We start from the raw sequence: 17,477 nt of genomic DNA, 5'->3' as shown, positions 1-17,477 counted from the left end.
ACAGCCACTATATAAATGGACAGTCAAACTCACTTAGCACAACATTGAAATCACTATACTTTGTGCTGTTGGTTGTTTTTATTCACAGTCCTATTGTTTTAGTTAAGCTTCTTTGTGCTGAATGGAAAACAGATGTTCACAAAGGCAGAGAAATAAATCAACAGTGATTATGATATATTTTTTATTCATTTGTGCCACAGCTGCTTGTTGAGCCCCAACCATAGCCCTGTGCTAGGTGCAGAGAGGGAAGATGATGAATCAGGCTTGGTCTCTACCCTCAGAGGATGTGCCTTCTAGTTAATGTGAGGTTGCATGGGAATTGGAGGAAGTTAAAATACCACAGGACCATGATATAAGGTAAAATGAGCCACACACTACACAGTGGAAGGATAGAGAGAGAGTGATGCATAAGGGGATCTCCCTTCTGGTTTGGCAGAGCAGTGACATTCTAATTGGATCTTGAGAAATGGGTAGGATCTTGATATGTGAAGATGAAAGTAAGAATTATTGATGCCCCCAAAGAGAAAACAGGATGAGCAAAGGTATTAATGAGAAAATTGCTGTATGACAGGGATAAATAAGTTACTGAATGCTGGGAATAATAGTTCATTGCATTACTGAGCACAAGAAGAAATATCTAAGATGAGGTCAGATGTGGCCAGTGCAAAGGGCCTTGAAATATTTAGTAGGCAATCTGTATTTTATTTGGTAGATAATTTAGACTATGAAAGGTTTCTAACCATGGTGTGACATGATCAGAGTTGGGCAATAGAATTCATAGAGACCTTGAGAAGCAAAGATAGAGAGATCTCAGTTGGGAAGACCAGTTAAGAAGCTCTTATAATCATGCAGGTGGTGGCTAAGGGTCCTGGAGAAGAGGAGGGTCTACATGAAAAACACTGCCAAGAGAGAGTACGGGGTCTTAGGAACTGATTGGAGGGGGGACAGGAGGGACTCTTCATTGCGTAGCCATGTTTGTGGTTACAATAGTAAAAGCCTTCACCCACAAACCTTCTTGATATCACATGGAGTCACCATTTTTGGCTTGCAACATAATGTGGATGGTGCCCCCTTGAGTTGTGTAGTGCGTAATACTTGCAACAAATATGAGACCTGTCTGCAGCATCCACAACTTCAACAGAGTTTCCATAGTCGGTCTGTGTGCAGTCTTAATCACAGACCCGTGCTTTCTGAGATTTTTCATTGAGTTGAAACACTCAGGGGAGAGGGCTGGAATGAGACAGCAAGGAAATAAAACTGGGAGAGTCTGGATGGCTAGCTGAGTGCTCTTCAATCAACCATGACATTGCTTCATATAGTCTTACATTCTTTTTCCCAGTGGATTAAAGTTTCACTAGCAGTATCTAGCCAAGTGTAAAGAACATGAAGGACTTTGATTTGGTAATCGGTGGACTTGGACTGTAGACTCGGGTCTCTCATTTCTTAAGGGTGTGGTCTTGAGTAAGTACTACTCTTTCAGCCTCAACCACCTGAAGGGTTGTCCAAGTACTATGTAGAAAACAAACCAGCTAGTGGGGCAAAGACACCATTAGGAAAAGTATTCAGGGAAAGCTTGTTTGAAGAAGGGACAGGTGAGCTGAAACTTGAAAGAGAAGAAATCAGCCAGGAGGGTGGGGGATTGGTGGTGTAGGGGAAGCATTCAAGGCAGAAAGATGGCAAATGCAGTCTTCTTGAGGAAGAAGCTTGCTTGGTGTGTTGGGGAAGGCTAAGGCCCTCTCAATAAGTCCAGAAGGGGTATGTTTTGTAGTTATTATTTGTATGCCTTCAATTTTGAAGGAAGTCATTTTGTTGATTAAGTTTAGAGTGTTATTTTAGCAAGTTTAATGGAAACCAAAAATGCAGACCAAATATTGCGTGCCAGCAGTTTTCAAGTTTTTTTAATGCATAAAGAAATGACCATAGTTCAAACTAAGAGAGACTATATAACCCTAAAAAGCTGTACAAAGCAGGGGCTGAGCAAAGTTCAAGCAGAGATATAGGTGTCTCTGGTCTTCTGATTTTACTCTCTCAGCAGTGGGAGTTGACCTCTTCTGTGATTGATGGTCAGGTTCAAGAAAATGTATATGAAAACTAGAAACTCTCTCTAAAGCAAATTATACTAGTAATGGCAATCCATTGGATAGTTGCCTTTCTTGTCTCCTTGTTTTTCAGTGCTACAGACATTTCATCCAGGGGAAACAACATGGGAGAGACACGGCACGGAGCTCGCAGGGAGAGGTCCTATGTCTGAATCCAGCTCCAGCTCCTCCGCTCACTTGATGTGTGCCCTTAGACAAGTTACTGAGCCTTTTGAAGGTCTGGTACCTCATCAAAATAAGGAGGATAGTAAGTAATCCTTGCTCTGTCTTCCTCCTAAGATCATTATGAGACTTAAATGAGAGAGGGAGTAAAAACTATTATGTATCCTCTTAATGCCCTGTGTACAAAGCCGGGAACAATAACATCTGCAGTGTTAGGAAATGACTAGAACTTTGTAAAGATGTTGCTTTGATTCAGCATCACTGGAAGAGATCACAATGTTTTATTAGCCAGAGTGAAAGACTCTACTACAGAAAAGAGAGAAAGAGATTGATGTTAGAACAACAGAATTATATATTTTACTTGCCTTTATTAATACAGAATAATTTATTATGGCATAAACTAAATACATGGCTCTGAATAAATAATCACTTTTTCCAACCATTACATCTGCATGCACACTGTGGATGCATGTGCATTGTGTGAGCACATACAGACACAGACGGCACAAGCATATTTCCATTCTCAGATTATTCCATATTTAGTGAGAAGAGCCCAGAGTTGGGGTTCTCTATGGATAAGAGCTGTTTACCTTGGAGTGGACATAAAAGGGACCCTCTCAAATGATTTGGGTCAGGTGACTGTCCTTTTCTCCTCCAAATCCTGGTCAGAAAAGCACATTGGGCACAGGTAACTCTGCCTTTGGGTTGGGGCACTCTCCCAGGTTCTTTTCCTCAAAATTTCAAACATCTGTTTCTAAGAAAATGCACACATTAGAAGAACTTCACAGCTGCCAATTTGGCAGTCAGGACCCCGCACTGTGCGCCTCTTTTTTAGGCTCTTACCCCTAGTAGAAGTCATCTTCCAAGGTACAGAGCAGTCACATCTATTTGTCCACACCGTGGGACCTCACAGGGCTGAGAGCCCGTCCTCCTCAGCCCATCTCCACACTGGGTAACCCTGATATTCTGTGCAGTAGTAAACGGTTTACATCGCAGCCTAAGGCTGAGACACTGGGCATATCCAGTCTGAAAGGGATATTGCAGGTAATTGAGTTCCATCTGATACTTGACTTCTTTCTGTAACTGGTCTCTGAATATGCACTTGCACCTCCGACGTCACAGAGCACACACCCCCTGAGGTCCGAACTTCTACCTCCACCAGTGTTGTAAGGGCAGTGGTCTTTGTGTGAGCCCCGTCATTCTCATGGTGCTCTTTACACACTGGTCGTGCCACTGGGCATGGGTTGCAGCCTTCTTTTCCACTGTAATCCAAGTATTTAAGCACAATTCTCACACACCTGGGCTCCCCATTGTTTCCAGAGTAAGCACTTCCTGCTCCTTAATTTATTGCCTCTAAGATACAATTAGTCTCAAGTATGGTCTTCAGAGTGAGTCTCTTTTTGCAAAGATTATAAGACTGTTTGACTGGTGGAGGACTGGAGCCCCTATCCCTTATTCCCTGCCAGCTGCGTGTGAATTGCTGAGGATGGAATCACTTAGTGCCAAAGAAAAAGCGACTTAGTCTCAGATAGACAAACAGACTCTCAAAGGTTGTTGTTTTGTTTTGCTTTGAACGCATCTCTAGCCCAAGCCTGGCAAGATGCCTGAAATTTATTTGAACAGAAGTCCCTGGTATTAGCACAAGGTTATCTCCTTCCACCTGGCAAATGAGAAACTCATTCTTTGTTTGACTGTGAGAATATGCCAGGCACCCTGCCCTCCTGGAGTTTAGTCATGAGAAGGCATTTGGAAGCAACAGATTTGCTCAGAAGATCATGCCTGAGGCTCAGCTCTGCTTTCCTCAGCCTGGGTCTGTTTTCACATCTAGGGTGGAGATGATGAGCCCTTCTTTTTGGGAGTCCAGGAGAATCGTGCAATTCCCAAGAGCTAGTGGAGGTGATAGCACTTGGTGATAGCTTCTCTTAAGTATGAGCTGTGCACTCTGCTCCTTTTTTCTTGAATTTCTTGGGGTGACATTGGTTAACAAAATTATATAGGCTTTAGGTGTACAATTCTACAATACCATGCTCAGGATTTCAGCCAGGGAAGGGAATTATTGCAGGTGCTGATGTCACCCACAAAGCCAGCCACTTGTTCTGGGCTAGGACACTCAACCCTGCCCACCACATTCACCTAGGATTTGATGTTCATAATGAAAATTTTGCTTTTGATTTAAAATAGTATTTGTGGATTTTCTCCTAAAGCTCAGTATTGTCTGTTGAGCTAACAGAAACCTGGGTATTTTCTGTGCTGAATAAATACAGTATAACCAAACTATAACAGTGATGAAATAGGAGAAATTTTTGTTTTCTGAAAACAAAAGCCTCAAACCTAAGAAATGTGTAGGTTGTGTAAAGACTTACATCAATGGTAACATATTATATTGTAGCACACAACTAACTTTTATGAAACATAGAGCAGAGGAGTAAAAATTCTTGGAGTTGGGCATGTGAGATGAGAGTTCTTAAAACTCAAAGGTTCATAGGGTCAGGAAATGTAGGGATTAGTGGACAGAACCAGGATTCTTTGATATGTGCAATGTTTCCTTCTTTTCCGGGAATACAAGGTGGACCAACTACACCTTTTATGGGGTCCAGGGCAAATGGACATGTGAGAACTTATTCAAAGAATTTTAAGATGGCAACAGCAGAGCATTAAACCAAGAGTGGTCCTTCCTGCAAAGTATGGGCCTTGTGTGACAGCACAGGTCATATGCCCATGAAACCAGCCCTAAACACAGGAGACTGTGCTCCATAGTTCCTTTGCCAAACCCTGGTTCATGAGATGTAAGTGGAGAAGAGATATGTGCCACTCTTGGGGTCAGGCAGTGAAGAGCCCTTGTGTGATCTCCAGTATCTTCCTTCCCCTTTGGAGTCTGTGTGTTGAGTGGGTGAAGCTATCAGATTGAAGCAGTCACCACTATAAGGAGAGCCCTTCTAAAGAGTCATCTGGATCAAGAAAGAAGCTCTTGTATGCTAAGCCACTGAGATATGGGAATTGTTTGTTAGTGCAGCATCAGCTTAGGACATCCTTACTAATATGTAGGGGAAGGCCAGATGTAGAAGGAAATGTCTCAAATCTGAAAAGTACTGCAAAGGAAAGGAAACTAGACAGTGAAGATTGTGTGATGGTTCCCATGCATTTGTTTTTCTATCAATGAAATAAGAATTCAAAAATGACCTTTAACATGTTACAGTTCTGTGACTATATGTAGCGCTACTTTCCCTCAACTTATTTAAAAAATCTATTATCTAAGAAGGAAGAATACATCTTCTCCTTGAGCCTTCCAGTCTCTTGGCACATTGCCATCCTTGGCCTAGTCTTGATTCACTGAACATGTCGAATACTCTGAGGCCAAGAGGAAGGCACTCTCCTGGGGCAATGTTCTGCTCTGCAGAAAGTATTTTATCAAACACTTTAATTTGTCACCATGATTGAATAGGTGCTTGATTCCAAAAATTCCTGCTGATATTGTAAGAGTCTCATTGCTTTAAAAAAAAAATCACTGAAACTGGTCCCTTTTGTCATTGTTTCTATGTTTTATCAACTTGGATATCCTGCTGTCTTCAGAGTTGTTCCTCATGGCTCTCAAACACTGGATTGCTGTAAGACACCCCCCTGTCACACTCCGGCAGGTCCAAGTGGGATGTTTGGTTAAGTGGGGGCCAGCGGGGGTCATTTGCCAAGGCCCTCTGCCATATCCGATACTGGCTTTTTGAGCGATAGCCAAAATAACTTCTGATTGTCATCCACAGGGCTCGGTTTTCAATAACGGCCTCCTGCAAAATAAAAGAGTTGCTCTTTACAACCAGAAGTCAAATGTTTCCAGGTTATGGCCCTCCATAGACTCTATAGGCACCACTAAATTGGCTGCTTAGACCCAGCCTGACAGAGAATGTCAGCCCTGGACAAACAAATCCAAGGTGGTTTCACACGATAGGTCTTAGCCTCTCAAACCTTTCCACTTAAGCAACTCTTCTGGGAAAAGAGAATGCATAGCTTGAAGTAGTCAGCCTCAAGGATGAAATTTCTTGGGAATCTCATATAGAAATTAAATTTCAAATCATTCAAATTTTGCAGTCCATTGCATCCCACATCCATATTTGATTTAATATAAAATGACATTTAAAATTACTTACCATCAAATGAAATTGACCCTATAGAAAGATTGCCACGTGCACGGTGTGGCTTTGGTAAACCCTGGCATATTGCTGCACAGTCAAGAATAGAGGTTGGTAAAATGGAAATATGGGCCACAGTCTTGGCATTGAACAGATCTAGATTTGAATTCCAGGTCTGACACCTACTATGGGCAAATTGTTTACCTTATCTGAGCCTCAGTGATTAGAAGTAATAATTCCTTCCTCTGGTTTACAGGGCATAGCATGGTTCCTGCCTCCCCTTTCTACCCTTCTGAACTACTCATTTAACAGGCTATGCACTGCGGCCCTCTAACCTTCCCCTGCAAATAATTGCAATGCATTTTTTTTAAATTGCAAGATGCCTCTCTTTAGAAACATTTTGGTTGGCCATTTTATTTCATGAGTTAGACTTAGCCTTGAATAAAGTACAAGATGTAAGTTATAATACAGAGTGTGTGAGAGGTTATTATGTTAAGTTTTCATTTTTATCATGTTTAGTCATGAAACTGGGGATCCTTGTGACTTTGATTAAATTTAGTTTTAAACCCTGGCTCTAGAAATAATATCTCTCTGTGTGTCAATACCCCTCAGAGACCTATCTTTTCCCAGGATAATCAGCAACCCCCAAGGCAGTACAAGATAGTAGCTGGGACCTAATGATCACAAGGTCCTGACCTCTGACAGGCTAAAGTAACATCTTGACCTGAGTTATATTTCAGTTCCTGAGCCCTAAGATGGAACCACCCCCTGGCTACTTTCCTATGAGACCGATCAGGGGGACACTGTATAAAACCACAAGACCTGAAGAAATGATTCATTACCCTTACCTCACCTCCGACCAATCAGCTCCTAGCAGGACCCTGAACTCCTAACCCATGGTATCTTGTGATTTTTCCCTATATAAACTGTAACTTATACACAACAGGGGACTTTGGGCTTTTGAGCATTAGTTTCCCACTCTCCTGGGTGAAGCCATTCATCAGTAAAATAGTGAACCCTTCTCCACTGCAGTTCTCAGGGTCTAGTGTTTGGCTCTGCTAGTGCCCCTTGAATGAACTCCTTCTGTTCTCTAACAGTCACAAAGGTTGACCATCTTAGAAGTTATGAAAGAAATAAAAAAAAATATGGACAGCCAAGCTGTCCCACAGTATTAGAACTGGTTTTGGTGTCTATATATGGTATCTTTGTTAAATTGAAAGAGTTAATTCTGTAGTGTTTTACAAAGAACTTTGCCAGAGATAGTAGTTTTCCTGAAATCCACTCATCTTTGACAGTTGAGTCCCATTGCCATGGAAATAATAGAGAACTAGTCTGAACTTTCCTATAAAAATTGATCTTTGGTGGCAGGCTGTTAAAGACCCACACAGCCAGTCTTGCAAATCTCAGGACTCACCTAGACAGACCTGTTATTCTACTTTCCTACAGCAAGGCTTTTGTCCTCAACTTCACAAGAGAGCAATAGTTCTCCTTGGAGCTGGGACAAGGCAGGATTATGGGTATCCAATTAGTGGTTTTAAAATCTAACTTACCTTCTGGAAATCTTAGCAGGCTTTAAACAAAACAATAAAACAAATCAACACACACATATACACACGCACACAGAAAGACTTTAGTGCTCTACACCATGCCTTGAGGTTATTCACAACCCTAGAAGTAGGATGACCTGGATCACTTTGCTACTCTGGAAAAGAAAGCTAAGCCTTGAGAGGTAATCTGCCCTGTCACTCTACGTTGTAAATTAAATTCCGAACTAGAAACAAAAGGAATGCCTTGATAAGATGCCATTCCTAAAAAAACAAAAAACAAAAAAACAACTTGATCACATGAGCTCTCCTGACTGGCTACTCAAACAATTCATGCATATCTGTATATGTCTATATATATACATATATATACACACACACACACACACACACACACACACATATACATACACGCACACTCAAACACATAAATAATAAAAATGGGAGAGGGATTAAAGCTACAATGTGTCTTTCAGCTGAAGGTTAGATCATGCCAATCGGAAAATAAGAATAAGGCCTCATTCAAACCTGTTTGTTCGCTGGGCCGCTCTAGGATTAAGGTTAGGGTTAGACCTCTCAGCAAACCAGGCAATGCTCAGGGCTCTGCACAAGGACGCCAGCCGTCCCCCACACTTGTCGTGCGGTACCTCTCTGGGCCATCTCTGCCATAGCCCGGCCAGCTGGGATGGAGTTAGCACAGCCCATCCTAGGATCCTTATTATCTTGTGTCAGACATACCTAGAGCCACCGGGGAAACCATCTTGCTGCATCCACTGTAGTCTGAGGTCTTTTATTACTCTGCTCGGCTCACCTCACGAGGCAGGAAACCATAGAGTGCGTAATTTTCCACTACAATTGTCTTCATCAAAGACCCAGACGGCTGGGGTTTGTTCCTAAGTACTGACAGTAGGGCAATGGGTACTTCATGGAGGAGACTCGGGGTGGGGCCTGGAAGCCTGCACTGCTATTTCTCAGTGTAGAAGCTGCTGGGAACCCACACTAGACATCCACGAGTATCTCAATTTCTCACTCAACATGAGAAACAACGGAGAAACTTTATCTTCCATGAGTATCACATTGCCCTCTCTATGTCTGGCATTGTGCCCTAGGATATGGCACATAGTCAACAAATGCTTGTGGAAAGCATGAATGAAGAAATGAAGGTCTGAATGATTGGTAGACAGATGTAAGGAATAATATAATAATCATAGCTTATATTTACTAAGCTTACTTACTGTATGCTTTTCACCATTCACATTTCATACTCAGGGTAACCCTTGGGGTAAGGTGTCATTATTATCACTATTTTACAGATGAGGAAACAGAAACACAGAAAAGTGGAGTAGCAAGTGCTGCCCAAGGTCAGGCAGCTAGAAAGGGTGAAACCAGGATTCAGACCCAGGTAAACTACCCTTGGCTTGTACTCTTAGCTGTAAAATGCTGACTGTGGAATGGCTTCCTGCAAGGGGACTGTGGCAGACTGTGTCACTTGATGCCCCCTACAACCCATTTCTCCCAACTCTTCCCTGCTTGCCTAAAAGGAAAAAACACAGATAGTCTGGGCCAATCTGTCTACCATTTTGGCTTAAATCCACTTTCCCAGAATCCTTTTCTACTCAGGATGTCAATGAGACACAGTTCTAACCAAAGGGGCATATGAAAAAGTCTGCAGGTGGGCTGTAGGAATTTTTTTGTTCACTGGTAAAAGATTCATACTTGCAGGAAAAAGCTTGCTAGTGCCTCCCTGCCATTTTTTCCCCTACACTGAAAACAGATGCAATGCCCAGCTGTGTGGAAGCTTTCTGGGCACCATGAGCAGCAAGAACAAACATGAAAGGCCAAGACCTAAGGCGAGTGGGATGGAAAGGGCAAAGGATGCAGATCCCCAATGACGCCCAGTCACTAAACCAGCCCTGAGCCTTACTTCCATTCTTCTTAAGTGAGTCAGTAAATATCTTTATTGTTTAAACCACTGCTAGCTGACTTATGCCACTTGCCTAACTGACCTAGGCGTCAGGGAAGCTTCGTGAAGAGGCTGGCACTGCAGCTGTGCCACAGGACAGAACAGCACTGCAACACGCAGGCGTGGGAAATACGGCACCGACAGAGGAAACAATGACAGAGGGACAAGATACCTATTCCCTTAAAGGGCAAAGACCATCTTTCTGCAATTCAGTATGAGGACACCCATGTTCTTTTGTTAACTTGGTGGCTTTGGAAACCATATGTAGTGCTTCTCAGTGTGTGGTCCCTGAACTAGCAGCACCAGAGTCCCCAGGACACCCGATAGAAACAAAAACTTGTGCTTATTCCAGACCTACTGAATCACACATGTTGGGGGCAGGGCGGGACAATCTGTTCTTTGGCACGTCCCCCAGGTGGTTCCGATGGCCAGTCAAGTTTGAGGAGCCCTGGTTAGCCTAGACAGAGAAGCTCCTGTAACCCGCTCTTGGCCTGTCCTGCCACCAGCTGCTGTGCAATCTTCCCCCTGCTTACAAAATACTGCGGGAAGTCAGGCTCTGGGTGGCCTCAGCCCTCCGTGAGGGCCTCCTCACTGGGACAAGCCTGGGCTTGTAATGAGAGTGGGGATGGGGACACCTGGAGTCCTGCAGCTCGCCTCTCCTTCGACATGGATGCCTTCGGGGACGCCTTAACTGACAGCGGGCTTTCAAGAATGGAGACTGTGTCCGGCAGCACCGAAGGACAGAGTGAGCCACGGAGCAAAGGAAAGGGGGGCACAAGCTCATTGTACTGAGGAAACAGGAGCTGAAGAAGAAAGGCCAGGGAAAGCTCACTGTGAATCTCATTTCCCATCTGTAAAGTGAAAACGATACAAGTTCTTAAGTGAAAGAAGCCAGACACGAAAGGCCACGTATTGTATGATTCCCTTTATATGAAATGTCCAGAATAGGCAAATCCACCGAGACAGAAAACAAATTCGTGGTTGCCAGGGGGTGGGGGAGGAAGAAGGGGGCGTGAGGAGTGACTGCTAATGGGTACAGGATTGCTCTTGGGGTGACGAGAATGGTCCAGAACCAGAGAGTGGTGGTGGCGGCACAACTCAATAAATGTACTGAAAATCACTAAACTGAACACTCTTAAAAGGTAAATTTTATAGTGTGTGAGTCATATCTCAGTTTTAAAAAATTAATTGAGTCTTTATTTGTAAATTTTATAAATTAACAGGTCCTTAGAGTTCATAATTCTAGTCTTCCAGCTCCACTTTACAGGTAGGAAAATAAATGCCTTGTCTTGAACTCATCTGAGCAAAGCACCATTTGTCCGTGTTGCCAAGGAAGGGAGCCCCTGGCACGGCTGAGCCTTGTCAGCCAAAGCTGTTCCTTTTTCCGCGTCCCCTAAAATGTGCCCCCTCCCAGTGATCAGCAGCCTGAGGGCACTTACCTCCACAACAAGGGACACGATGAAATTGCAGCTGAGCATAACGACAATGTAGACCCTCCACAGAGCAGGAGTGCAGAGCAGCTGGCAAGAGATGAGGACAAACACATGCTGGAAAATGTCCATGTGTTCACAGCGTATGTTTTCATAGGTTATAAATCACACATGTAATAGACACATACATATACATGTATGTATATCTTATATACCTGTATAACATGAATGCTTTATGTATGTTAATATTTCTATGCATGTATGAACAAAAAATAGTGTGGAAAGGTTATACCCAATGATTCCAGTGATTTGCTGACTATGATAACTACTTTCTTTTCTCTTCCTTTCCTTTTTCTCTGTAATTTCTAAATTTCCTAAAATAAATCTGGTCACCGTACAACAAAAAATAACAATAAAAGTACTTTTTGTTTGTTTGTGTTGTTTTGCTTTCATGGGTAATACAGGAATGTGGCTGTACTCCGAGGAGGCTCTGAGGGTACACATGTCACACCTGCACAGGGACAGCATTGCCCTTCTCTCTCTGGAGCCACATCTCTCCTCAGCTGAACCCTGCTGGTGCGCCCCTGGTCAGGGCTTCACTCTCAGGACTGGGTGCACAGCGGCACAGGCTGTGCTTTCTCAAGGGTGCTCACCAACAGAGCAAGGGGGTGTCTCTTTCCCCACTTCCTCTGTATCTTCCCTAGCTCCTCTCCACACTCAAAATATATATGTTAAATATGTATATTAAATGGATGGATGAATGAGTGAAACGAAGCCAAGTGCACTGTACCCAGCGCTGCTTCTTACATTGCCTTTGCACTGGTGGGAGTAAAGACTGGTACAACGTGGAGGGACAGGCTATTGAAATTAAAGTGCAAATTCACTTCTAGGAATCCATCCTAGAGATGTACTTGTATATGGTTGAAATGATATATGTATAAGGTATTTTATTGCAGCTTTGTTTGCAATAGTAAAAACTTGGAAACGATCTGAATGTTGATCAATAGGGGACTACCCATAATTTATGGTATAGATATATATATATACACACACACATATATACATATATACATATATACATACACACACACACACACACACACACACACACACATATATATATATATATATATATAATGAGATGCTATATTAGTATAAGAAAATGAGGAAGTTTTATGCACTGATAATGGATCAATTACCAAAACAGCCATGACCATGCTCCACTCACAGCTCCTGCTGCTGGGAGGATAAGTGACAGGTGTCCCAGCTGCTAGATGCAGAATCTGCCACCACACTCACCCTAAGGCCATGCTTCCAGGGGCTGCTCAGGACTAATAGCTGAGGACAGCAGGGCTTCCACTCACACTCATTCTTGTGAGACACTAAACACCTCTGATAGGAGGTGACACCTTTGGCTCCACTTTCTTAGAACTGTGCTGTAGTCCGAAACTACTTAGCTATGCCTCCCTCCTTCCCGCTCTCCCCATAGGGGTCAGACCACATAGTGTGGTACCCTCCCCACCTCCTCCAGCATCCTGCTTTTTTTTCTCCCACAGGCAATTCCTCCAATTACTTTCTTACACATCTCATCTCAGTTTGGCATCTCTATTTCAAGAGACCTGGACAAATGTAATAGTTTGGTACAATCTGTGTAATAATGTGACAGAATACACATATAACACACACACACACATGTATATATGTAAAAAAATGTCTGAAATTATGTAAAATAAACTGGTGTCATCAGTTGCCTCCAGAGAGGGGAACTGGTAGCTGGGAAATGAAGATGGAAAGGAAATTTTTCACTATATAACTTCAGACGTCTGAATTTTTAACCATGTGAATGTATTCTCCATTTAAAAAATTCCATTTTTAAAAATGAGCGACAACGTTGCAAAACATCATGATTCAACTTAAAATAAAATAAACTTCATAAATCAGACAGTGCACATTTACAATATATAAAATTTCAAAGATGGAATGATAAAGTGAACGATGTTATAATTTTCCCCGCCTGCATATTCACATTTCTAAAATGTACTCACAATTGTGTACTAATAAGAAAAGTGATTATTTTTAGAGTAAGCAATAATTCTTTGCAGAATCCTTTGCAGAAATGACTTCATGCATGTTCCCTTCCAACCAATTATGTTCCCTATTTTGTTACAGCAGAGGACTGAGCCTCTCGGTTAGAGTCTTCACATTAGAGAGTGTGACTAAGCCCAGCATGTCTTAATCTTAACTTCTGCAGGATTACAAAGTTTTAACTCACTTGGAAGACAAGTGGACAAAGACTCTTTATCTCCGTAAGTACTTAATGTAATTCACAAAGACACTTAACAACAGTGACAATTACACTGCTAACCAGTAATGCAATTATAAAAATGAAAACTGCAGGTAGACATTAGTTTATATGTCACATTGGGTTTGCGAAGGTACTGTTGGTTTGGAAAGCACAGTGTGCTCCAAATGCTTGTCTACATTTAGGAAACTGATACACAGCCACCTGCCCGTCATTTGTTGCCATTATGTGCCATTTGCTATGCAAGGCACTGTCTGTACAAGAATGAATAAAATAGGATCTTGGCCCTCCTGAAACTTGTCTTGGAGATGGAGAGGCAGGGAGGCAAGTTTACAAAGTACTAAGTGAGAAAAGTTCAGTTTCTTTTATCTTCTCTTTTGCTTTCTATTTACTGGTCTAAAGGACATTTAGTAATGATTAACTTCTACTTGAAAAGTAGGATAGGTTAGATTTAAAATTTATATTTTCCCTTGCTTGAATTCATAAAATTTTTGTCCCTTATAAAGTTTCAAAGTTGTAACAAAATCTAAGAGAGTTCATGAGATAAGGCCTGGCTCTTTAACAGTAAGTTTTGCTCGTTGGTTTATTTTGTTTATTACAGCAACAAAATAAACTGAGGGACAAACAGGACCAGAGACATGGATGCATGAAACAGACTGACAGATCTCAGAGGGGAGAGGGGAGCAGGGAGAGATTAACCAAAGAATTTATATGCATATATACAGAGCCCTTGGACACAGACAATAGCGTGGTGAGGGCCTGGGGTGGGGCAGAAGCTGGACAGAGATGGGTGGTGGTGGGGGGAATATCTGTAATACCCTCAACAATGAAAATAATTTTTTTTTTTTTAAATAAAATAAAATAAAGGGGGAGGTTGGTTACCGGAGGGAGGAAGTGATGGGATGGGTGGAAAGAGGAAGGGGAATATAGTCAATAATATTGTGATAAGTTCACACAGTGCCAGATGATTACTAGAATTAGTAGGGTGGCCACACCGTAAGGTATAAAAATGTCAAAACACTATGTTGTACACCTGAAACTAATATAACCAACAGAAGATTATATACCAACTATACTTAAATAAAACATAAATTTAAAACAAAAAAAGAGTAAGTTTTGCAGACATTAAGTATGAACATCAGAAAAACACAGTTCTAAAGAAGTAAATGATGTAAATACAAATTTAAGAATTAACTGAAAAAAAATACTATAGACAAAACTGTTTTAAACAGCTTGAAAACAGAAGCATTCAGGGAGACACTCTCTCACATTTGAGAAAGAAATGTATAAATAGATTTTCCAAACTTGAAGGGAATCTTTTAAAAGAAAAATGTTCAATGCTTTGGAAATTGTTGAAATCAAAACTAGACAAAATTTTACTTCCTGACCCGTTTAAATTAAAAATATGAATGAGCTTAGCAGTTTTTAAAACTGTCCCAAAAGAATAAGTTGGCATTGAGAATCCAGGCCAAGTGCAGTTGGGAGCCTTTTGAAGTCGGGCGTTCGACAGCTGCGAACATCCCCGCACCCCAGAGGTGAGACTTACGTTCAAACGCGTGTACAGATCTGGAATATCGGCAAACAGGATGAACAGACACACAGCCAGCTGCACGACCAGCACACAGACAAACAGATCTGAGGGGAGAAGCGCACAAACTGTCAGAGAAATGGAGCATCCCATCTACTGAAAGACATATTCCAGAGTCATGCTGATTAAATTGAGTTGATTTTCATGTCCAAACACAGCCTAATAAATGAGAAGTGCTCATTTCTATGTAACGGATCTCACCTCCAACATTTCTATGCATGTCCTTGAGGCGAGTGGAAATTTTCACGTCCATGTTATAGGTTTCAGTTAATGAAATTAGGAAATATATATATAGGGCAACATTGGCAAAATACACTTATATTACTACAAAAAGTTATTTTTATTATTACAAAATAGATGCCTTGCAGGCATTCAAGTATCTGAGTCTCTTTAATGTAAATCAGCCATCTCAAATCCTTTTCTGGGAAAAAGGAGGGCTGTAAATAAACAAATGTTTAACTTGAAGTCATATAGAGGTCAGCATTCAACTGCTTTGTTATCCCAAGAAGAAGGGTGAAATAAATTTCTATGAACAAACTTTTATGAGGATGTTAATTTTTTAACTTGTGCTTCTAAATTTTTCCAATTAGAGGGGGAGCGATGGTATCCAAATAAATGCCCTAAAGGAAAAGCAGGTCACCTACTTCTCCTAACACACACTCTACCCCCAGCCCAGAACGTAAGGAAGTAGAAGGTACTTTGGCCAAGAGCCTCCAGAACCATCTGTAGTCAGGTTCCTCCAAGCTGAACCCACTCCCAGCCTGCCAGCCACACAATGCCATCCTGACCATTGTCTTCGGTCAGGAGACATGTTCCAGCTGAGCGCTGGGTCCCTCCTCCCCACCTCCTCCAGGATGAATCCTGACAAGTAGAGAAATAAATGAGTCTTCTCAATTTGGGGTGACCCCATGAAAAGACACCTAGAGACTAACTCTTGGTGAAGGTAAGAGGTGGATAAAGAAGCCTTAGTATTTCATGCAACTTTGAGAGAGGGAGCAAAAGAGGCTGCACAATGCATTTGGCAGGGACCTGGAGTGGAAACCGGAAGACCCCGAATAAGTGCCAACGCTGCACCTGGCCCATGAATGACCCAGGCATGCCTGTCGTCCTCGCTGATGACCTCTCACCTCTGATCCCGTACAGTTTTACTCACAGTTTTTATAGGTCGGCTGCCTAAATGGTTTTCCTTTAGAGAAGATAAGAGCCACAATAATGCAGTTGATTGTTCCCAAGAACCACATAGTAGTATTCTCAAAACTCGGGATGGCACCATTAATTTCAACCTTTCCTGGAGCAGTTGGAGGAGTGGTTACATTTGAAATGTTGTTATTCTGCACTGTGCAGGCACTAAAGAGGAAACGAAAGAAGCTAATGCAGTAAGATGACAGACAGACACCTATGGTGCATACATGCAAAACTTCACGCCTGCAATGTTACTATAATTGCCTACACTTTGGGAAAGAATATACTGAAAAATAAGGAGAAACAAACCAGCACAGATAGATCTATGTTTTGGATAGATGGATAGATGATAGATTAGATAGGTAGATAGATGGTTAGATAGATGATAGATAGATAGATAGATAGATAGATAGATAGATAGATAGATAGATAGATAGATAGATGATAGATAGATAGATGATAGATGATAGATATAGATGATAGATAGATGATAGATAGATAGATAGATAGATAGATAGATAGATAGATAGATAGATAGATGATAGATAGATAGATGTAGATAGATTAATTAGATAGATAGATAGATGATAGAGATAGATAGATAGATAGATAGATAGATAGATAGATAGATAGATAGATGATAGATGATAGATAGATGATAGATAGATTAGAGAGAGAGAGAGAGAGAGGGAGAGAGAGAGAGAGAGCCAAGTCATATATTTAAAAATTGAGCACCAATCATGTATATTAATGCTATGTGGAAGAGAGAGAGATGAGTAAGTCATAATTCCTGCCTCAATTGGCTTAAAATCTCTAAACATTTATAAGTAGGGTGACCATACAATTTATCATTCAACAGGAACAGATTTGAATATAAAAAGAAAAGCTATTAATAATTTCATTGGATATCAGGCTTAAACTGGGGATGTCCTGGCAAACTACAATGCTTGGTCACCCTAGATAGAAAAGATGGTTATAGATCATTATCTAAGGCAGGCAAAGATGAGTGCCAATGAATGCTACCATCAAATTGTGCTACAGAGAAACAAAGGTCACTGGAATTACCCAAGAGACTTATGGAAGCCA

The 17,477-nt window shown here is 41.6% G+C and overlaps 1 protein-coding gene across 1 annotated transcript in view; it reads right to left on the bottom strand.

Moving 5' to 3' along the window:
• Positions 1-5,827: 5,827 nt before the first annotated feature.
• The window catches only part of ATP13A4 (ATPase 13A4), a 94,852-nt gene continuing 83,202 nt past the window's right edge, over positions 5,828-17,477 (bottom strand). Inside the window, exons 27-30 of the mRNA XM_087817814.1 lie at positions 16,363-16,556; positions 15,168-15,256; positions 11,329-11,409; positions 5,828-6,040 (exon numbers count right to left, since the gene is read on the bottom strand). Coding sequence (XP_087673940.1) covers positions 5,828-6,040; positions 11,329-11,409; positions 15,168-15,256; positions 16,363-16,556 — 577 coding nt within the window. The remainder of the gene's footprint in view (positions 6,041-11,328; positions 11,410-15,167; positions 15,257-16,362; positions 16,557-17,477) is intronic.

The sequence above is a fragment of the Miniopterus natalensis genome, chromosome 6, assembly GCF_054644295.1.
Source record: "Miniopterus natalensis isolate mMinNat1 chromosome 6, mMinNat1.hap1, whole genome shotgun sequence".
In the NCBI taxonomy this organism is placed as follows: domain Eukaryota; kingdom Metazoa; phylum Chordata; class Mammalia; order Chiroptera; family Miniopteridae; genus Miniopterus; species Miniopterus natalensis.
Note: the sequence above shows the minus strand (reverse complement) of the source record. Positions and strands in the feature narration are given on the sequence as shown.